Source organism: Columba livia, chromosome 3 (genome assembly GCF_036013475.1).
Source record: "Columba livia isolate bColLiv1 breed racing homer chromosome 3, bColLiv1.pat.W.v2, whole genome shotgun sequence".
Lineage (NCBI taxonomy): Eukaryota > Metazoa > Chordata > Aves > Columbiformes > Columbidae > Columba > Columba livia.
The window spans coordinates 111,106,137-111,128,852 of NC_088604.1; the positions used below are offsets into that span (position 1 = coordinate 111,106,137).

At 41.6% G+C, this 22,716-nt stretch overlaps 2 protein-coding genes across 6 annotated transcripts in view; both read left to right on the plus strand.

Annotated features, from left to right (window-relative positions):
- Positions 1–95: 95 nt before the first annotated feature.
- CRLS1 (cardiolipin synthase 1) lies at positions 96–6,736 on the plus strand. Of its 2 annotated transcripts, none has more exons than XM_065059156.1 (7): positions 96–662; positions 1,080–1,217; positions 1,805–1,934; positions 2,404–2,489; positions 2,903–2,971; positions 3,295–3,386; positions 4,958–6,736. In XM_065059156.1, the coding sequence occupies exons 1-7, from the start codon at positions 255–257 to the stop codon at positions 5,043–5,045; spliced, it is 1,011 nt and encodes a 336-aa protein (XP_064915228.1). In that variant the 5' UTR covers positions 96–254; the 3' UTR covers positions 5,046–6,736. The 2 variants fall into 2 exon arrangements, with proteins under 2 accessions (XP_064915228.1, XP_064915229.1); XM_065059157.1 differs by lacking the exon at positions 4,958–6,736 and adding an exon at positions 3,827–4,929.
- Positions 6,737–6,889: 153 nt separating this feature from the next.
- Positions 6,890–22,716, plus strand: part of COMMD1 (copper metabolism domain containing 1) — an 80,147-nt gene continuing 64,320 nt past the window's right edge. The window contains exons 1-2 of one of the 4 annotated variants that reach the window (XM_065059170.1): positions 6,939–7,118; positions 19,350–19,427. In XM_065059170.1, coding sequence (XP_064915242.1) covers positions 19,398–19,427 — 30 coding nt within the window. In that variant the 5' untranslated portion in view covers positions 6,939–7,118; positions 19,350–19,397. Of the gene's footprint in view, positions 7,119–19,349; positions 19,428–22,127; positions 22,152–22,716 lie in introns of those variants that run through there. The other 3 variants (XM_065059168.1, XM_065059167.1, XM_021289363.2) reach the window with 3 other exon arrangements.

The following is a 22,716-nucleotide window of genomic DNA, read 5'->3' on the forward strand; positions in this document are numbered from 1 at the left end:
GCCCCTCGCAGGTCGCAGCCTGCCGTAAAGCGCGCGGCCCAGCGGGGAGGGGGACTGCCGTCAAACGCCGCAAAAAAGTCGCACGTCCCCCCCCCACCCCTCGTCGCACACGCACACCCCGCGGCTCGTACCCTGTCCCCGAGCCCCTGCCAGCCCGTCGGGGCGGCGAATGGCGGTGGCGGTGGGAGGCCGCTCGCTCCCGCGGGCAGGGCCGCGGCGCGCGTAGGGGCGGTGGGCAGGCGCCACCTCACATCATGCTGGCCGCCGCTTGGCTGGGCAGGGGTTTCTGGGGGCTCCTCGGCGGGGCGGGGCGGCGGCGGCCGGGCGGCGGCGCCAGGCCGCTGGCCAGCCGGCCCGAGGTGGCGGCGGCGGCGGCGGAGGGGGGCGGTGGCGGGGGGGCGGGCGGCCGCTGCCATGGCAACGGCGGCGTCTTCTGCCTGGCGGCGGCCGCGGGGGCTCTGGCGGGGCCGCGCGCGGCGCCCACCCTGCAGCCGCGCCCGCGGCTGCTGCGCGAGCACCAACGGCTGCTGCGCGCCCCCGCCACCGCCTGGCGCCTCCTCAGCGGCGGGGCCGGGCCGCGAAGGGCGGGAGGCGGTGGCGGCGGGGCCGCGGCGCCGGAGCCCCCGCGTGAGCGCCGTGTGGCGGGGCGCTACGCCGAGCTGGTACGTGACCTGGGACGGGACGGGGGGTTGCGGGGGGGCGGCCGCTTTCTTCGTCGGTGCGGGGAGCTCCCGGCCGCGCTCCTCAGGTGCCCGGGGCCAGGCCGGAGCAGCCCGGGGTGGCGCGCACGGTGTCCGTAACGCGCGGCCGGTGGGAAGCAGGTGTCACGCCCAATCTTTGAGCCAGCTGAAGGCTTTTTGGGTATCTCAGTGGCGGCCCGTTTTCCTTTTGAATGCTCGAGGTTACGTTTAGTAGCTAGAGGCCGTGTCTGTGTGTCTTGCGCAAACGGCGGGCTGTTTCCAAGAACTTGGAAGGCTTTCTGTCTAGTTCAAATTAAAGTGTGGTTTTGTCTTGATTAATTCACCTGCCAAGTTAGGCTTTGCCTTCCTGACCTGAAGTTTTGCTTTCTTGCTTTACAGTATGAAAACCCCTGGACGATCCCAAATATACTGTCAATGGCAAGAATGGGTTTGGCACCAGTTTTAGGCTATTTGATCGTTGAAGAAAATTTTGACGTTGCATTAGGTGTCTTTGTTTTGGCTGGTGTAACGGATTTGGTATGTTTACATCAGTTTGGAAATATTTGGGGGGTGGTGTGGGCTATAGTTATCACATTAACCTGATGAAATTTAGACTTGAGTGTAGAATGGAAATGAATAAACAGATTAGGTTTTATATTAATTGTTTTCTAGAAACAGTATATACATCTTCTGCGACATTGTGAAGGGGGCTCATGTGTAACCCAAGGGTATTTAGTGCTGGTGGAGCAGAGGGGATACCAGGGTTCCCTGGTCAGTGCTTGTGCATCTTGTGGTGTGTGACCATATGCAGGTGCATGCAGTGCACCCATCATGACAGTAATTGTGTGAATTTTAGAGCATCATTTTGCTTTTTTCTTTTTCTCATTGTCTTTTTGTCTTTCTTTCTTATAACAAGAATTGAATATGTTCATGGGTTTCCAAAGTTTGGAATGTAATGTGAAAAAAAGCATGATACAAATATCAGCTAAAGGTATCACATTTCATTTTAGTTAAGCTACTTGTATTATATGATGTCATTCATGACATATCTTTGTAACAGCATGTATAAGCTATTTTTATTCTTAGTTTTCTAACAGAGGAACACTGACATTTGTTTTTCCCAGTTGGATGGATTTATCGCACGAAACTGGGCTAATCAGAAATCAGCTTTGGGAAGTGCTCTTGATCCTCTGGCTGATAAAATTCTCATCAGTGTGCTCTATGTAAGCCTAACTTGTGCAAATCTTATCCCAGGTGAGGAAATGCCATTACTTGCATGTACTATATAAGGTAAAGAAGCTAATTTTATATATAATAATATTTCTTGTGTTTCTGGCAGGAAAACTGTTTAGCTGGGAACTGTTCTTTGTCAGTTACCCTTTGCTGTTTGCTCCTATTAAAGACTTAAAAACCACTTCCCCCAGTTGACCTTATGAAACACATGTGCTGCCATATACAAAACCAAAAAGTGTATGCTGCCATTTTCAAATGTACTTTCTGTAAAGCAGAAATAATTAGTAGCTATATTAAAAAAATTATCATAAACTGGATTGTTTTAGGACTTCAGATTAAACTCTTTTGGATATTATGTTAAAAATCTTCAATCGTGCATAAAACTTGTTCAGAAGAATTTGGGAGTGGTGATTTCTTCTTATTTTATACTTTATTTACTTTTTAATCATGGATGTGATTTTCACTAGATCCTGTTGGCTTAATTTTTCAGTTTCACTTACTTCCATGATTATTCTGAGGGATGTAGCACTCATTGCTGCTGTTTTTTATGTTCGATACAAAACTCTTTCTCCACCGGTAAGTGTATAGCGTTGAACAAAATCGTGTGAACATGTAATAATTTTATTTTGATTATGTCTTCTGTATTTTTGCATGTATAAAAAAGCAGTAGGCCTTTAACAAAATTGTAACCGAGAGATTTTCATCTTGAGACTTGGTTGCTCAAAACTTGCATGGATAGCCTAAGATGTAATGCTGTGCTTGTTCTTTTGCCAGGTAGTTTTGTAAGCAGAACCTGATTTCGTTAAACAGGTTTTATAAAGATGAGTCAGAGCTACTGATAACTTTTTAAATTTGTATGATGTCTAATAAATTGTATAAGAGCAGTATATTTTTTTAGTGCTACGATTGACACTTCTGTATCATGTGAAGAGGCGTATCAGATTGAAAATCCTAGAATTGCCTTTTTTTTCTCTTTTCTCCCCCAACAGAGGACACTCAGTAGGTATTTTAACCCCTGTTATGCTACTGCCCAATTAAAACCAACATTCATTAGCAAGGTAAGAGTAGTAACTCATTGCTAAGCATAACTCCTCAGTACTTGGGGTGGTGTGTAGTTTGGACAGAGGGGGCTGTTTACTAGTACTGCTGAGTGCTGTTTCAAAATAGTGCCAACTCGTTTGGAGGCAACTTAAATTCTGGAAGATTTCCAACTATACTCTGTCAGAGCACATCTTAATTTGGAGTCTGTAAGGTGCTTCATTAAAAGTTTCTAAATAAATTTTCTGTGTATAGACTAAAACCAGTGATAGAAAGTGTATATTGATAGTCCTTGCATAGTATATGTCTGTTTTGGTCACATTTCTTATTTTGCTTTTATCAGATGAATACAGCAGTTCAGCTAATTTTGGTGGCCGCTTCTTTAGCAGCTCCTGTTTTCAATTATGTGGACAGCATATATCTGCAGACATTATGGTAACTTATCTCTTCACTTTTTTCAGATAATTTAATGTACTCCTAAAAAACTGCTAATTGAGATTAATCTAATTGTGTGGAACAAAAAAACTGCCTAGATGATGTAATAGGCCTATACAGCTGAATTTTTACATGTTTGTTCTTAACTGACACATGAGCTAGATATTTTTTGGTACTTAATTTACTGTACAAGCAAAAAATAGTCAAGTGAAACTAGCTAGGATCCAGGAATAGCTAACAAAGAAGTCTTCAGAATAGACGTAGTGTACACAGGTGAAGGGTACACTTTTTAACAGAAGAGAGTGTGAAGAAAGACTGTATGGATCCTTTATCTACTCATGCTGTAAGTGGCCTTGAAAAAGCAATTTTGATATTTGTAAAAATAGACAAAATACTTTGTTGTCTTTGCTTTATACTGTATGTGCTATCTTGAAATCTAGGTTTCTGAAGCCTATTTGAAAAGCACCTGAAGAAATCCCATGATTCCTGCTAGACTATAGGAAGAAAGGGGAGGGATTGAATGAAAACAGGCATACAGGAGCATATCTCCTTAAATAATGGCTGTTCTTTCACTGCTGTCCTTGGACATCTGAACTGTATCTGAATCTGAAATGTAGCTGAAGACAGTTGTTATAAGTGCAGTTATTTCTCCTGAGCAGTTAGGTAAGAGTTCAGAACAGAGAGGCTGAACAGTAGATGGCAGAATTACTTAATAACTTACTTTTAAGTAGTGGAAAATCCAGTGATACTTGTATTTTAGAGAATGAAAAACCGCAAACCCCAAGCTTTTAAGGAACAAGGAACTTTGATCTTAACAGCTAATGTGGTTTTTCAACCTGTTGGAAAGCCAAATTTGGAACTGCATCTGTGACAGACACCTTGCCGCTTGTATGGGGCTTTATGAGAGAGATACCATATTGTGAGTCATGGAGAAATGCTGGGTGTAACTTGTCAGGCTCCTCTATAAATGCTCTCAAAAATTACCTGGATGAGTCTGGCAGTGTGTCTGGGGAGGACAGCTGTAATGGAGGGGCTGGATTGTAGCTTTGACTCGCACCTGAGTGCTGTTTGACACAGAGGAGTGCTGCAGATTTAGAAATATATATAGTTATTACCCAGCTTCTGGGACAGGAACAAAAGAGGCTGAAGCCAAAACTTGTGCTTTAGCTTTGGAACTTGATAAAATCATAAGTTCAAGTTCTGTGTGATTTGAATGCTCCCGTTTGATCCTACTAAGGGATAGTTTCCCAGATGAGTCAGTTCTCAAGCTGGTTAAAATCATGTAGGCTACAAGTTCTGAATCTCTTGTCTTCCCTTCTCTAAAACAAGTGTTATTATGGTAAAAATTTGGCCTAGTACGCAATTAAACAGAAGCGTGCAACTGAGCACTAGATGGCAGTTCCTTTGTTTATCTAATCCTCTGCTTAGCACTGAATTTCAGCATATAAACTGTAAACTGCATTTCTGTAGGGCATAGTCTGTATACTGAAAATAGAGAAAATGCCTAAAAATAACACTTTTAATTATAGTACTTGGACTCAAATGACTTACAGGAACTATTTTCCCCAAAGGTGCGTCACAGCTTTCACAACGATAACATCTGCATACAGCTATTACCACTATGGCCAAAAAACGGTTCAGGTGATAAATAACAAATGAAGTATTCCTGAAAGAGCTGGGTCTTGGCAGCACGGTGTGCTGTGCTGCTGAAGATGGTTGTAGTGTGGCTGAGCTTTGGATCAAGACTGTCTTTTTCTGCTTAAACCATGGCATCACAATGAAGTTTGAACACATACTGTGTATAGAGACTTTTCAATGTATTTTTAATTTGTTTAAAAATAATGTTGTTTACAAAAAAACAAATAAATAATCTTAAAGACACAGGTTACTGGTTGCTGCCATGTGCATCCTGAATAGTTTCGTACTATTTTTGAAGTCAAAATATGCACTTTTCACCAGCACTTTTTTTTCCATCTTCACGCAAGGCAGTGAATAGGCTGAGATCTGAGAAGAAAAAGCAATTATAAGAACAAATTTGTCTTTGTACCTCAACCTAAGTCAGTAAACCAGCATTGCTTGTTAGGACTTAATGACATCCTTCAGAAGAAGAAAAGCATGCCATGGAGGAACAGTATCTTCAGAAATTTAAAGTGGAGTGATAGAATTTTTACTTCATATTCAGTGGTGATACGGGTAAGCCATGAAGAGTTGTTACCCTGCTCCTTTTTAAATATGAGCAACAGTGGACTGTATTTATCAGAGAAGAGTTTTGAGTCCCGGAAGGGTCAGCTGTGACGTGAAGAGTCTGTACCCAAATTCCAATAAGTTTCTCATACTATGAATTCATATCTAGTGATAGAGAGAAACTCCTGTATCTCCAGGTTCCTTAGAGCTTCTACAGATGCTGTTTAATCTATGTATCATGGGAGGAAAAGGACATGTTAAATATTGCCCAAATCAATGAAGAACGGAAGAAACTTTTAGATGCCCGTACTGTTAATTCTTCCTTAACCTCTAACTTCAAGAGATATTGGTTGATCCCTGTCAGACAAGGATGACTCGCATGTGTTCTTTGCCTGTTCTCTACTTACAACAAGCTGCAGAATAAAGCACTAGGCAGAACAGATCATGTTGATCATAAACTCATGTTCTCTCTTTTTGAGCAACGTGTGATTTCTTGTATGTCATTAAAAAGTGCAACTATGAAGGGCTTAAATAATTGAAATCAGGTGGTATATGATACTACTATTATTGGCAGGAGAAAATTTGCTGTAGACATCTCTTGAGAGCACAGTCTCTTTTGTGACTGCGTATGCTTGTATATACAAAGCACTTTAATATTTTTTTAATATTTAAACTTGTATAGGATGGTGCACAGAGAAAACACTTGTTTTTTATTAGTACCTGTTTCATAACTGTCCTTATTTTTGTGGTCTATGCTGCATCTTACAGTGAAAGGACAGAGAGTAAAGCCTGTGGGAGCTTCCTTAAAACATCTGAGTATTTAGTAGAATCAGATACTTTTCTTGAAGAAACAGTTTAGAAAGCAGAGCTTTATTGTACCCAGTCAGGTCATTCCTGTTTGGTTCAAGTTGATGGGATTGGGTTTGGGGATTTTTCTTGTGTGTGATTGGTGTGGGGGTTTTGTGTTGTTCTTTTTTTTTAATCATAAATGCTTTTGAAACATCGCATGAAATTGACTGGGAATGGAACAACACCGATCAGTGAAGGCTCCTTGGTGTGTGTCATTACACTTGTCATTACTTGTGTTAATAAGAAGTTAATTGTACAATTACTCCGTGGTATGTGCCTAAATGTTTGTGTTAAATAAAATTCGTCCGAGTGGTAGAGCCGCTGCTTTTTCCACGTACGTGTTTCGTGCCTGATAGTTACGCATCGCTTGCTCGGAGAACGATCCATCCCACACCCGGTACGCTCTGAGAACGCTCGGTGCTCTCGCTCCGGGGCGGCTTGTCCCTACGCGGCCGCCGTACTCGTTGCCTCGGGCGGGGCGGGGCCGGCGGTAGCTCCGCCCTCTCCAGGATGGCGGCGCCGGAGCAGCCGCCGCCCGAGGGCTCGAAGCCGCTGAGCGGGCTCCTCGGCGGCATCGCCCAGGCCGCCTACTACGGCAACGCCGACATCACGGAGGAGCTGCTGCGCGGGCAGCTCTACCCCGAGGCGGCGCCCGAGGAGTTCCGTGCCCTGCGCGCCAAGATGGGCGGCCTTCTGCAGGTAGCGGCCAGGACGGGGCTCTGGAGGGGGAAGCGGCTCAGCTGTGGGGGCCCTGCCCGGGGGGTTAAAGCCATTTCACCGGCCTCCCACCTCAGCGTGTCTGGTGTCCACACACGACGAGCGCCTTCCTCCGCGGGGGGCCCTGGCGGCTGCGGGGGCTGCTGCGGGGCTGGAACCGGCTGCTGTCAGCGAGGGGTTGAGCTGTGCCTGGCGCTTCTGGAGCGTGTTGGGGAGGGTGAAAGCGGCTCGGCTCGCCGGTGGCTTCCCCCTCAGCGGGCACAGCTGGGGAACGGGCGGCTCGGTGCGGGGCCGGGCCGTGGTCGGGCGCTCTGTTCGCGACTCCTCAGAAGCGGGAGCCCGGACACTGTGAAGGGCAAAGCGCGACTCTGGGCGCTTATGCTCCTGGAAATAAGCACCGCTACTTGAGAACTTTCTACGAAAAGCTACTAGTCGAAATACAGATTTCTTAAAGGAAAACTGTATTTTGGGAAAAGTATCACCAACTGTGAAGCAAGCTGTTTTAAAGAGCAGACAGATTTTACTTTACGCGTCAGAGAGGAGAAGGTATTTTTCTCCTGAATAGGACGCTCGGGGGGAGCGCGTAGTTTGCCGCAGCTCGCAGTGGCACAGGAGCCTCCAGGTGCGGAACACTTGGGTGGCGCCCGCCTCCTGGTGGGCAAATCCGCCACCGCTTCGCAGGGTTTACGCACTTGGGGATTGTTCAGTGCACTCGCGTGAGGAAAATACAACAAAATGCGTTAGCGCGGCTTTGGCTGGATAAATTTTCATGCCTAAACTCATGCTGTATTTAGCAGTGAGCTTTTTATGTTGTCTTTTTCTAAAATGTCCTTTTCTACGTACAAGTAAAGCTGCAATGTGTTTGCTTGCTGTGCTTTCCGTGTCACTACAGCACTGTATGCTGTTTGTATTGCTGAAGATCATTAATCTGTTTTTTAAAACAACGTATTTTAAACTACAGTCCTCTGAAGAATCCTTGAGATTACCTTGTCTTGGTCTGTATGGTGAAAAAAAATGTCAGAAACTTGAAAAGGAGTTGTCTTTTCTTGCTTCTCTGTGTGTTCTTATTTGTTACAAGGCCAAAAATAAGTTTGTGCTTTCAAAAAGAAAAATGACTGTAAAATGTCTTTTTCCTTTTTTAAATTTTTTTCCCTATATTGCTATTTTTGTATCAGGAGTCAGTATGTTAGTGCAAACATGCGTGTTAGCAGATAAACAGTTAACTGCTGCTTTAAATCCTGATGGTGCAGCAGTAGTGACCGAATCATTACACACAATGTCACTGGATTTAGCAGAAAATGCAGCTCGGTCTCCCGTAATGACACTGTGCTCACAGCACTGTTAGCAGCAGCATCAGGTAAGGAACTGCACATGTTAAATGTATCACTTTGATAATTATTTATGGTCACTCTTGCCTGAAGAAAACCGCCTTGGTGGGCAGAGCAGTCAGGTCTGCCACGTGTTCTGCAAGATGCAGGATGCCAGTTGGGAAGTATGTTATTGCCAAAATGGGGGGTCTTGCCCCTTTTGGCCCATCTGTCACTACTTACCTTTTGACAACTACAGCACTTTCTGGACCACTCTGTGAGCTGACAGTTTTCTGTTGGATTATTGAATAACTCAAAGGGAGGAAGAAAAAGAGAATTATTTTGAAGTTCCTGAGTTTCAGTTATTTAATGAAAAGACGTGGTGGGCATCAGAGATGATTAAAGGGGACGGTTGGTACTGCGTAGCCAGGAGTGAAGGGGAGCAGGAGGCGAGATGTGCTTTTCAGAAGTAGCAAGCTGTTTTGCTGGCATCCTGAAGTAAACTGAAATCCATGGATGTTGATATACTGAGCACTGAACTAGACTTTCTCAGATTTGGGCACGATGTCTGTTCTTTGCTCTGTCTCGTGGGGCGATGGTGACTGCGCATTGCCAGAGCTCAGGAACCAAACCCTGTGAGGATCAGCATCTGAATCCATGGCAAGAGGCCAAGAAATTTTGAGTTCTACCTGACAGTTACACTGAAAAAAAAGATGTCTTTCTGCTGTATCATTTTCTTTTAGAAAACGAAACTAAGAGTCCATACATTCTTCCCCCATCCTTGTGTGTTCTGGCTGATATTTCAGCAATTCCTGTTCAATTCTTGAGTTGCTTTTCAGTTTTACTTTAAAAGTTAATTTCCTCTCTAAATCTGCCTAAGCCAAATTTTACTCTGGTATTCCATTTTCCCCTAATCTGATTGTAATTTTTCAGACCTCATGGTTATATCTTTATTTTTTTCTCGCCTGTTTTTCTTGGTGCTTTTGTCTTACCCCAGAGATATGGCAGATAACAAAAGAAGCACAAGTAGTATTTTTCTATTTATTTCACTGCAGTATAGTAACTTTAGATACATGGTAACTTCATATGAATAATCTCCAAACTCTGTATAGGCTTTGTTTTTCGGTTTGCGAAAATGGGCGGCTCTTTAGCCGTCACTGAAACGTGACAGCTGCTGAGCCACTATGATGTGTTTGAGGCCAGAAGAAAAGACATTGCCACGACCAGAGGAAATAGCAAGACAAGCTTAGGTAGGCAAATGTAGTTGACGGACTTGGAATTTTATGAGGACGCTGGCATTCATTTTCTGCTTCTATGGAGGATTCATTGTTTCTTTAATGATCAAGTTCAGATGATGACCTGAAAACCCTGGACTGAATATTACCAGCTCCGTCATAAAGACCATTTCTTGCAGGACTGAAGACTCCCTGGTCTTGTCTGTGTTCTGTTTGGGTTTTGTCTTTTTTTCTTCCTCTTCGGAAGACAACTCCTATTCAAGCATTGTTGAGATGTCATGTTCTGGACATAAAGTTAATTCAGGCCCTAGAAAAACACAGATAATTAAAATTATTGCATATTTAGCCATTGTTAGACATATAGCTTAGGAAGATGGCAATGTTTTGGGAAGAGGATATCATATTCCCCATGTGCTGCTTTAAGAACCAAAACTGGTAACACCTGGAGGTCATGCCTTCCAGAGTAGAGCAGCATCTTGCTGTTACCAGTTGTGTCTCATGGTCTTCGTGGCCACCACTCAGTTGAAGTTTTGAGCTAAGCAATACACAAACTCCTTTGTACAGACACTACTTCATGTCGCGTATGCATGGATTTTTGGGCTGCTTATTTCTAGTGGGTGGCTTGAAGTAACACCTAGGTCCTGTGGATGCTTTCAGGATCTCTGTTCTAGAGCATCCTAAAAAATCCCTTGGTTTTCTGGTCATTTTGAGGGCCCACTCTCTCTCATACCTCCCAATATGAGGGGAGAAAGGTTGATTTTTAGGGTTGTGCTTTGAAGTAAGGAGGCTTAAAATTTTGCCTCTTCTTCCATCTACCTAGTGGGAAAATCCATTGTCCTAGCTATTATTTGAGATGCCTCCTTTTCGGTTCTTATAGCTAATGAGCAAATCTCTGCTTCTTGCATAAACTGACTCATCTGACGCCGCTGCACAGACATGGTGTGAGCTGTTTCCTTTTGTTTGAACAAGGTGGCGGAGCAAGGGTGATGGGAAAGTCATCTTGGCCCTGCAAGTCGCTTAACTAAATGTTCAAGCAGCTGAGAACCGCAAAACATATTTGCATGCTGCAGAGAGTTGCCTGGAACACTTTTAGTATCTCTGTGAATTTAAATATGGAAGGGGGGAGGGTTGTTGTTGGGGTTTTTGTGTGTTGTATTTGCTGATAATGGCAAACTTCAAAAGTGTTCCTCTGTGCTTACAACAGCTTAGTCTTTCAGCACGTCTTGGATACTGGTGTCTCCCCAGCACCTGAAGGAGCAAGCTCCACTTGAAGATCTGTGTTGTCCCTTCCTTGTCTATTGTCACATGAATTTCTGAGCAAGGTTATGCCAGTCTTGATATTTAATTTATTGTGAGAGGTCTGCATTATTAAAATGTTAACAGTAATGTTTGTGTTATCTTTTTTGTACTTTTGTTTTTTCCTTTCTCCTCTGGGTGGTGGCGGAAGGGGAGCAAACAGCAGAATAGCAACAGAAAGTCAGAGTTCTTATTTGTGCAGCTGTTTCCCTTGTGTGCAGTAATCTGCACATAAAGTTCAGAAGAAAACAGGTAACTGTTATTTCTCCATTGATGATAATACCTAATAGCACAAAATACGTTATTTTGGAAAGTGGCCATACTGTTTATTTTCAAATACCTCGTTTAGATGCCCAGGTCCTTTGTATGGTAAATATGGAAAAGACCAGATGTCTTATACTGTCTTCTGTTGACTTTATAGGTAATGTAAGCACCTAGATTGGATGGGATGAGTTATACCTCATTCTTGTCCCTAGAGGCTTTTTTTTTTTTTAATCTGACACCCATCTTCTTGATGGTTAGAAGCAGAGAGATTTATTGCTCTTGCGACTTAACTGCTGTAGTACTTCATGTCTTTGAAGTAGTAATTGTAGCTCTGTACCGTAAATCAGCCACTTTCTTATATTAGAACTCAGTATAGATAAGGTGAAGGACTTTCCTATACCATCCTGCGTTCCATCTGTGCAAAGCATGGCACCTGTGAAAAGTATGGAGATGAATAAGGGTCACAAAAGTGTTTCCTTGTCATAGTTTATTGTAGGGCGACAATAAACCATGGCAGATGCTCTCTGTTAACCCCCCGCCCTCCCCACTAAGTGAAGGGAATGGGAGGAAAAGGGAGAGAGGCTTAAAAGTTGGGAAATTAAAAATGCTTTACTAATAATACTGATAATGAGAGAAATAACGCAAAATACACAAAACCAATATTGAATTTCCCACAGCGGAGGGGGTGTTGCTCCAGTAGGGCAGGCATCTGGAAGCTCTGGGCTGGACTACGCAGTAAACCGGAACTGGATTCAGGGATGTACAGACTGGAACCAGGCCCAGGATTGCAGGGGGACAGGCAGGGGCAAGGCCTTCGTGATCTCCCGGTTTTAGACAGTTTATGACATAGATGGCATGGAATACCTGGTTGGTCAGTTTTGGTCATCTGTTCTGTCTGCCCCTCTCACTTACGGGATGTACACAACTTATCAGTGACCTTGGCTGCCGTAGCAGTAAGGATAAACCTGGGCCTTTTCTGGATATCATTCCTACTGTTAGCAGCTCTGGAACAAACAGTGTCTGGAAAACATGCAGCCAACTGACTTCAGAAAAATGCAGTTACTTAGAGGGACTTAGCTGAAAGGAAAATTCACTAAAATAGAATTGGTCTTGTTTTAAACAAAACCAGGACAAAAATATTTACTGCAGCAATAAGCATTCAATTCCCCCCCCCCCTCCCCTGGTTTGTGCATAGCATGGTTCTGGTTTTGTATTTATAAAAGGTGTCATGATGATGTACTTTTTAGAGCTGTTTCCTTTCCTGCCCCTAGATCTTCTGAATGCGCATGGATCTGAATCTGACCGCTTTCTAAAATGCCAAATTTATTTTGTAGAGAAATCATGTTATTTTGTTACATTTACTTTTTTTTTTTTTTTCTTTTTAAAATCTCATTTCTTTTCTTGTGTTGGAATAGCCTGGAAGGCAGAACAAAGCCCTAGGAAGGCTGGCCCTGGGGAGCTGTAGCTTTTCAATGTTCTTCTATCAGTTGTTTTTTTTACCCTCTGCTTTCATGCTTCCCAGTATCCTATCCTGTAAGGTTTCAGAACATTGAGAAACTGTGGTGATCAGCTTTTGCAAATTCTCTCCCCTGGTTTATTTTTTTTTTCCAAAGACTTATGCATTCTGATCAAAATATTACATTTGTGTCTTCGTTACATAAGTTTAATTTACTGTATTCCACTGGTAATAAGTTACTTTACATCTGGAGTAATTCCACTCCTTTCCTTTTGGTGGCAGTAGGCTGTTGGATTTATTGAATGTGATCATCTGCTGCCGTACTGGAAGTGTTCTGGTTTGCTCTTCTGCTGCAGAACAAACTGTATGTTGGCTGAATGACAATAAAAATTTCAGCTTGAGGAGTCTAAATATTTTATTGTATTTGATTCGTAAGTGTTTATTTTCACAAATACTGAGGGTGTCACCATCTGTAATAAATATACTGGTATGTCATTGGTAAAATATTAATCAGACTGTACTTAAGTGATGTGTGAGAACCTAGAGCTCGATATCCACCATATATGATGTATCAAAACTCTATATATACACTTCATAACATTCACTAGCCATCTCCCATTGATTATTTTCAGTAGAAATCATGCTGATATTTCTGCCACATTTTCTAATGACTGTCATGTTTCATTTTGCTGTCGCTCAGCCAAGAGGCTAATTGTACCATTGCTATTTGGCTTTGCTGTGCCACTGGCACGCACAGTGTATGTGTGTCCCATCTTGAAGCTGTTTCTATATTGTGAAATGCCCAACTATTTCTAGTGATTACTTTTCTTCATGCCTTCAGAGGACATCTGCTGAATAAGAAAGCTTTTGAATAACATCTGGCCTAAAGGCTGTGGGGAAAAACTCTGTGCCACTGGTGGGTACAGTCGCTTGGTGTGTAAAATGCTCTGGAGTCTTTGGAGGCTGATCAGTGCTGTTGTCATTTGTGGTCCCTAAAGGCTCGCTCTTCTGCTGGGGACCACAGTCCTTTCCCTGTGAAGTTGCTGTTGTTACCTAGAGAGGAGGTCCCAAAGCGTTACTGCCTCTGCTTGAGAAGGGAATATTTGGTCTTCACAGAAGGGATCTGCCCTTAGATGAAAAGTCAGCACAGAAGAACAGCTGTAGGCCTCACTCAGTTCTGGAGCATAAAGGCCTCTTCTTCAGCAGGATTTCTGTTGACAGCCACTGGTGGGAAATGAAAAACTTCTTGCGTTTTCTCATAAGGGAAGAGAGTTGTCATTCTTCTCTCTCCCCAGATACCTTGTGATTACTCAAGTATGTGGGCTGAGTCATGAACTCTCAAGTGCTTTGCAGTTGTCCAAGCTTCTGCAAGACTGAGAGGCAAAACAGCTTCAGTCGGAAGACTGAGATTAAATCATCTGGGAAGGGTTAATAGGAGAGACTGCTTGCTTTCTGCTGTTTTGGAATTGCAACTGTGCCTGCATCTACCAACTAAAAAGCTAACTCAGTAAACATGTTCATTCTTCTCAATTCATGTAAAAGGAAACAAGTTGCTTGTAAAGCATTAAAAAGTACTGTGTCCATATGAGGTGCTTTCTAACCAAATATGCGTCCTGCATAGTGTTACACCTTTTACTCCAGCAAATGTGCTTATTATGAATAATTGCATTTGTTATTGGGCTAAGCAGAAATATACTGACAGTAACTTTGCACAGAATTTTGGGAGGGAGGGAATGTCTACGGTGTTATGATTGGACCTACATGAGAAAATTATTATCTCAATTGATCTTTGTGTGGAACAACTAAATAACAATCCTAATCCTTTTTGTTTTGTTTCTTTAAATTTAGCGAAGCACCACTATTACATAGCTCGCTAATATGAACGTAGCTCAGTTGTCACCTCTGCAGTGTCTGGTTTTGCAGCCTATGTTTTCTCTTCTCAGTATGTAAAACCTACAGTTCCTGATTCTTTTTTTCCACTATTTCAGTGTCATCTTAGGGGGACAGAAAATTGCATGTTTACTTGAAGTAGCATCTGCTGTATTGCGGTGATGCAAATATTCATGGATACTGCCTCAAAGCATTCTTATTAGTGCTTGCAATATGAGTTATTTTAGATTTTAGGTATGCATATCTGTAGTCAGTTCACATAAGGACTGGTGCAGCTGGCAGCAGTAGGAGTAGCATAAAATGGAGGGGGAAAATTCTTCAGGAGAATGAATTGGAGAGGAAGGTTGGCTGCAAGATGTTACATAGTGGAAGAACATTGACAGGAGTGGTTAGATCAGTGCTTCCCTGCCTAGAGCACCAATTTACTGCTTGTATGTGTCAGCTAGAAAAAACAATGTACCTGCATCATTTTGGATTTTTAAAATACTCATTCTTTTGCCATTTCTCCAGTTGAAAAACTTGGTGTTTGTATTAAGGCCTTTCGTTTTTGAAGTATGGTTTTCGTTTTAGTTATTGTAGAGATGTGTAGAAGGCAGTGGTTTTGCTGGTAGCTGTGGGATGTGGATATGATGATATTCTGCACTGTGAGCAGACCTATACGAGTTGGACTCTCTTTTGAATAACATGGTATGAGCAAGGCTTCCCACCCACACATCTGCATTACAAACCTCATAGCATTCCTACTACTGGGTGGCTACGAGTGCAACTCCTGCAGGTGGGTAGAAACAGGAGGGCTCCCTCTGTTATAATGTAGTTAATTTAATAAGTAGTATTTTCCATAACTCAAACATGACACTGAGGTGAAAAGTTATTACCTAACAAGGCCAATCCAAGACTTACTTCATCTGAGACTGTAAAGTGCCGATATGCCATAACTGTGCCACTTCAGGGAAAATGGCTTACCTTACATTTAATGGTTTACCTGACCTTTTGTGTCTTTTTTGTTCTATGTTCTTATCTATGGAAAAGTGGTAAATCAAAAGAAGTCCTGTGTCATTGATGTGTAATAGGTGTGGTAAACCCTGTATTACCCAAATGAGAAGCAAGTCTTTCTCTCTCAATCTGTGTTTTTGCTCAATTAGAGTGTTGATTATATCTTTGCAAGTAGAGATCTAGTTGCTTTGTCTCAGCTGGCAAAGTGGAGGCTGCCCTATGACTAGAGCAGGAAGGTCAGTTACAGCTCTCCATGTTTATGATGACTGTGCATTACATCTACCTTTTATAATGCCCTGCTGAAAATCTGCTAATTGTGTGTTAATGGACTTCCGGCAGAGTGCTGCTAAGAAAGTTGGGTTCCCTGGTGGTTGCAGTGCTTCATATCCTGTTGATGTCCCTTTTCCCATCCAAATGTATGGTTCAGTTTGTTGAATTTGTAGAACTTCTGCCACTAAGTAGTATTTTCATCATTAATAACACCAGCAAGTTTTGGATGCAGTCTTTATCTCTCAAAATAACAACCCCACACATGTATGATTAGCATAAGTTACATATATATATATGTGTGTGGTTAACATATGTTGTGTATATATATTTTTGGGTATGCACTTACAAGCACATGCACAGAAAGGCAAGTATTTTGATTATGCTGAAATTCATTAGTCCAGTCTGATCCCTGCAGTGTTTCCCTTGACCTTAATAAGAGTTTACTCTGACTGAAGATTGATTTGAAGTTCATTACTACAAATTAAATGCTTCTACTATACTTAATTAGTGTTCATCAAACACATGCTATATGGATTATATTTGAAAAGGGAAAAAGACTCCCTTAGGCTTAACATGTATTTTCATTCCTTTATTTCAGTAGCACTAATGCTCCATTCTCTGTTTCCCAAAGTGGGAGGGAAATGGTGAAGATGGTAATGAGGTTCACTGCCATCATCTCAGCACTGGTGATTTTCTGGACTAGAGTCTTTCCTTTTTAAATGTGGCCCATGAAAAGGGGAGAACTTGAGTTGTCCTCCTTCATGCACCAAACTGAAGAAGAAACTAAAAGGAAAGGAGAATCTGTACACTGAAATGATGTTCTTTATCAGAATACTTTTTAAATTGTGTTTGTTACAACTGGTGTGAAGAAAGATTAACCTTTGCTTGCTCCAGGAGGGTACTGATGTTGGCAATCGAGTGAAAATTCTTATTCTGGTCTTGCTGGTCTTGTGAGGCTGCTACACAGCTGAGCAGATAATAGACTTTTTATTATTTTATCTTCCCCCCCTTCCCCAAATATACTCTTTTTTTTTTTTTTTTTTTTTTTTAAATTGCAAATAAAGATATATCTTTTCAGGAAAAAAGACTAGTCAATGGATTCTTTACATTGAGGGGAGCATAATCTACTCTGCTAACCTACACATCTTCATTTCACAGAACGTTCAGAACAAGAAGAAAGCAACAGAAATAACTGTTAATGCATTGAATAACCAATACCTTGTCAAAGATGCAGAGCTGCGGTGTTCACTTGAGCCACTGAAGTTCACACCTAGCGTATGAAAAGGAGATTTGGATGATACAAGTCAGCGTTTTTACTAGTTGAACATCTGAAATATCCCATTGCCTGTAGCTCTTGGCAGCTAGAGTCTTGGGATGATGTACATTAGTTTTTCTCCTGTACTGGTTTGTAGCAACTGGATGCAGTATGTCCAACAGCTTGTTTAAAAAAAAAAAAAAGACTGACAATACCAAAAATGTTAGAGTGGCAAAAATGCTCTATGGCTAGATTTATTCCATTTTGCAGTTTGTACTCTCTGGAGCCTTGAACTCTTCAACATGGTTAGATGACATTGATTTTTCCAAGAGTTTATTTATTTAAAGAAAAAAAATAATTAGTGGCACAAAATAACGGGCACAACAGTGATACCATTGTTATGTGAAGTCTTTTGTTCACTGATGTTTTCAGTCATTGAGCTCAATAGGGCAGAAGTTGTCAGGTAAGAACCTCTGGCAACCCGAGCTCCAGCCTAAAGAGCTGATCTGGTTCCCTGGGAGCCTCCCTGGGGCTCCACATTCATCTCCAGAGGATCATTGGCTTTAGAACAAGATGAAGTGAGTGGCTTTCTGTAAAGGCAGAGTCAAATATATCCCTTTTTAAAATTGTGTATTTATAATTAGAAATACATGCTTTTACACAGTAACTTAAAACAACAAGCAAACAAACCCAAAAGACCAAACCAGATAAAAATTGATGTATGGAGTAAGTCAGAACTGACTGGAACATGGATGGCCTCCATTAGGAATAGGAGTTCATTAATGGGAAAACCAAACTTTTTTTTTTTTTAATTATTATTATTTTTGAGCATTTTTGTTATGTGTTTGAACATCTGAAGCTTAAGCTCAGTAGGTTTTCCACAATTGTATTCCGCTGTATATAGTAGTCATATAAGGAGACTAAATCTTACAAATCATACAAGGAAATGGAATAATCCTGTACTTCTTGTAGCCACCCAGTGATTTAGAATTGGACTGTTTGAACAAAGCAAGTGGGTTTTACCTTTCACTTTGTTTACAGTGCACGAGCACCTGTTTATAGCTGATAGCCCACTATCTAGTTCACAGTATTTGATCTATAATAAAGTTGGTAGTTTTGTACTTGTATAGCAAGCCTGTGACTCCCTCTTCCTTTTCAGTTCCCCATGGAGTTTGGTATCTGTTTATCTGCTCTCCTTGAGGACCGTGTATTTCATTTCTAAAGGAGATGGTGATCTTCCAAGACGTTTTTTTATCCCTCTAGTTCTTTGGCATCTTCTGTATTTACCTCTTAAAAACACTGGTTTATGTATGATTCCACATAAGTAAAAATAGATTACAACAGAATCTCACTGAAAGGAGACAAAAATAGTACTGTGCAGAGAAAATGTGAAATAGTTGCCAACTTGTCCAAACAATTTTTACACTTAAAATAAGCGATTTTCTAATTATTTAAAAAAATATTTTTGTAATTATCTCATTTTGTGCAAGTTAATATATTTCTGAAAGCGTATTTTTCATATCTCTCCCCTAACAATATAAAGTGGCAATACAAATATATTTTGAGTGAAATTCTGTGTTTTTTCCAAATAAGGTTAGATTTTTTTTTTTTCTGGTTGGGATGTTTTGGGATGTCTGCCAAAAGATTTCTACCTCAGCTTAGTGGGTCATTTTTTCTTTCCCTTCTTTTCAGTCTCTATAAACCATGATTGTGAAACATGTTCTGATGATATATGCAGACACTTAAGTACTATCCGTATAAAAGGAAAGTTAGCAACATACAGTTTTACTCCTTGTCTGACATTTACACATCTTTGTTGTCTCTCTTCAGACTGTCGCATCAGATGTTCCGTTCTTCTATACTTTTCTTGCCATTTCTGGTTCAAGTGTCATTTATGTTCTATTTTAACAAGCTGTTAGTATAAGTACCCTTTAATTTTACATAGTCAAGAATGGTATAAATATTTTATACATTTGAATAGGTTGTGATTTGTTTTGCATTTTTTATTAAACTCGATTTTTACCTTTTTTAAAGCGAACAAAATGTTCGTAACACTCTTTTTCTGTAGAAGAAATGGCACATTTAGGCAGCATGCTATTATTTTAGTAGGTGGTCAGCTATTTATGTGATGCTCATACGTACATGTCCATGCAGTATATATGGACACATACACAGATAAGAGAGGTCAGAAATGGGTGACCTTCTAACACCATGCAGTGACACACTTGTTTTTTGTACGTTGCCTAGGATGAAGATGATAACCTGTGGTTCTGAAGCTGGTTGGAGTCCTGCAGGATGGCCCCAGGGTTTGCTTTCCAGCGTGAGGTGTGAGATGAGTGGGTCGCCCAAGCTGTGCTTTACTGATGGGTCCTCAGAGGTTGTTATTCTGCTTCAGAACTCTTGAGACCTCTAGGATGGTTCTCTCTTGAGGGCTCTAAGGAGCCCAAAGGCACAAGTAGCTGATGCAACTTTGCAGAAGGACTCTTTCCGCATCAGTTACTGGACGTGCCTCCTTGTACACGATGAGTAACTCATGCGCGTTCCTCTGTTTTGCACCTACTGTATGAAATCTCCTCCTGCATGACTTAGAGAGAGAGATCTGGTGCTGGTGTGTTGTGAACCAGGTTACAAGAGTGTCAGTTGTTCCTTGCTCAGCAGGAACAATGCTTTTGTTCACAGGATTCATCTTACGACATCTCAGTTTATGGCGTGTCAAATCTATAGAAAGTCTCATAGTGAAAAGAAAGCACTAGAGAAATTTTCCAGTTTGCGTGGACAAACGGTAAGGGGTTTATTGAATATGAGTAGCTTCCAATTTGACTAAAAGCCAAAGAAAAGCCATGGGAAAAATTAACTGAATTATTATTGATGGCATGAGTTGCAGTGTCTTAGCTAAAAGTTTCAGCACTCAAATGCTCTGTTTGTGCCAAATTTTGTTCAGCACCAGTTTTCACTGGTGGTATGTGTTTTTCAATTTATTATACTACTTATATAGAACTTATTTTGCATCACTTGCTTAGCATTAGTAGCTAAATTTCCTGAAGCCTTAGGCTGCAGGCTGTGAACTTTCACCTAGATGTGCTGAACTTTTACCTAGTCAAGTAAAAGACAGGTCCAGAGCCAGTTAAGCCATAAGATAAGGATGCTACCTTTAGTAACAGAAGCTGCAGCCTTAGAGATAAGAAACTGCCTGTCTAGGGAGAATAAAAGGACCCAATGAAGAATGGGAAGATGAACAGAAATACCCCAGACATGAATATTACTACTGTCTTTGGAGGCACAGATGTGGGGAGTTGTTACCACAAACTTGCTAGAAAACCAGATTACTTGATCAGGAGCCTAACCTGATAGAAATAGAAAACCCCCTCTGAGGTAACTGAAGCAGTCATTAATATTTAATATAATTCTATTGGAGAATGCCTTCAGATTGATATTTTGGCTCTTTCATTAAGTCTTTAGCCTTTTCTTCCCCCAAATATTTTATTACAGTTAGTTCTAAGAGCATTTTTCATACAGCAAATGGTACTTAAATCTATACGGGAAAGTTGTTTCTTCTGAGCTCCCCAGCTTGGGCTTTGCTCCCAATCAAGCGTTGTTTTCCAGCACTGGAGGGGACCTTTACAGAGCAGCTGTGAAGAGTTTGACCTGCTGCTCCTTTCTCCTTACAAAGGCTCAGCTGTTGAAAACCACCATGGCTGCTGCTGGTTTGGGGAACACATTTTATATTTCACAGAGCTGACAAGAGGGAAAACCATTTTATCTTTGTCAAAGGAAGACCTGTCAGCTGGTATCTTGAGACTGGAAGCTTACCTTTCACCTGTCAAACCTGTCAACATGTAACACGAGTTGTCAAAATAGGTGATGAATGACCAGATGGCAGAGCACTCTTGTTTGCTTCCCTTGAAACTGTGTAGTCTGTAAACTTGTCTCCTTAACTTGCCAATAGCTCTGCTGCTGTGAAATGTGTCTGCAGTGTTGTGAGCTAAGGCAGCGACGTGCTGTGAGCATGATTTAGTTTGTGCTTTGCCTGATTTCACTGACAGGATCGCTGCCGGCAGAGAGCCGCAATCAGCTCTGCTGATGTCTGCACCCATTGCTGCCTGCGAGGTAGGGCTACAGCTTTTTTTTTTCCCACGTGCCTTCAAAATAAGAGCTGCCCTAACTTCTATTTTTAACTCTCCTAAGTGAAATGAAATTAAAAATGGAGCAGTAGTCTGCGGCAGCAAGTAATTTTCCCAGAATGATTTCAGAAACCTGATAAACACAGTTCTCATTTATTTTATTGTAAGAGAACGGAGGAGCAGAAAAAAGGCCGGCCACGTGGTCTGTTAAGGGAACGACGGGTCATGTCACCAGTTCCAGGACTATTGTAGTGTTTGTCAGTCTCTTTTCCTGCTTTTACTCCCTCCCTTGAATTTTTTTGTATTTACCATCTGATATTTATTCTGCCCTATCTGGATTTCTCTCTGCCTTTTATTTTCCTCTCTGTCTTTAGCAATACTGCATTAAATGGCTTCCATCTGTCGAGAGTTCTTATTTCTGAATCCACCTCCTTCAGGAGAACTGAAGAAGACACTGTTTTAGACTGAATAACGTAACCTGTGAGGATTTAGACATTCTCCAAGAAAACAGCTTGCCTCTACTGAAGCATAGTTCAGGGAGCACATGTCTATGCACATTCGTTTTGAAAAAGGTTGAACCTGTCAAACTTGTCTGTAACACAGCTACATGTTTAAGAACTACTGGAAATGTGACATTTCTTTGCCTCCACCCCAAGTGGCAAAATGTTTTCTAAACCATAACAAAGAATTTGTCTCAGATGGGGAGAAAACTGATAGTAGAACTTGGGATTTTTTTGCTGTAATTCAATTAAGTACAGAACAGGATGGGCAATTTATATTTTTAGTCCTTCTGTTTGGCCTTTGTAGTTGCAAGTGTATCTGCTATTAATAGAACTTTTTTTTTTTCAGTTTTCTGTTTTATCTCTCTTTAGCCTTTCCAGCGCCTATCTGAGCTCTCTGAGAAGCGCTTTCCATTGCCTTTTTTCTTGTACGTATCTTCTTCTTCGTATTTTACATAATTTAAGTAGTTTGGAAACTACTATTCAGGAAGGGGGTGGTACTTCTTTTTTTAATTTTTATTGCTTAAAATCTAGGCTTTGAATATCTATTTGTAATGCGAGTATGCAGGCATTGTTTGGAGATCTAGTTATGGCTGATGTTATTAGGGGGTGGGCTTGTTCTGGTGGGGTTTTTTTAATTTATTCATATTCTGTAGGTGGTGTAAGGCCTAAACAGCGTCTCTAAGTAGGTCCAGACAGTTTAACCCCGATGATTCTCAGTTTTCCTTCAGATGAAGATGTTTTTTAGGAAGGGGTTGGGGTGGGGGAGCCATGTTTTTGAGCTCAGCACAGCAGACTTGCAGGAACTATGATCTGACCACAGGAGCATGGCTTGGGTTGCGGCTCATTTGATGGCTGCCAATTTTAATCAACATTTCATCCTCCTTTGTCATCAAATGAGTCTTCATACCACAGGAAAAAGAAACCACCTGCAAATGAATTTAGGAAGTGGTGTTTTATGGAATTATGAGTTTAAACTGGTCATTTCTAGCA

What these genes read in the sequence shown, in the direction of transcription:
- CRLS1 (XM_065059156.1), top strand. Translation starts at nt 255, where the DNA reads ATGCTGGCCGCCGCTTGGCTGGGCAGGGGTTTCTGGGGGCTCCTCGGC. An exon ending in CGGGGCGCTACGCCGAGCTG is followed by an intron (nt 663 to 1,079) that starts GTACGTGACCTG and finishes CTTGCTTTACAG; the next exon opens with TATGAAAACCCCTGGACGAT. An exon ending in ACAAAACTCTTTCTCCACCG is followed by an intron (nt 2,490 to 2,902) that starts GTAAGTGTATAG and finishes CTCCCCCAACAG; the next exon opens with AGGACACTCAGTAGGTATTT.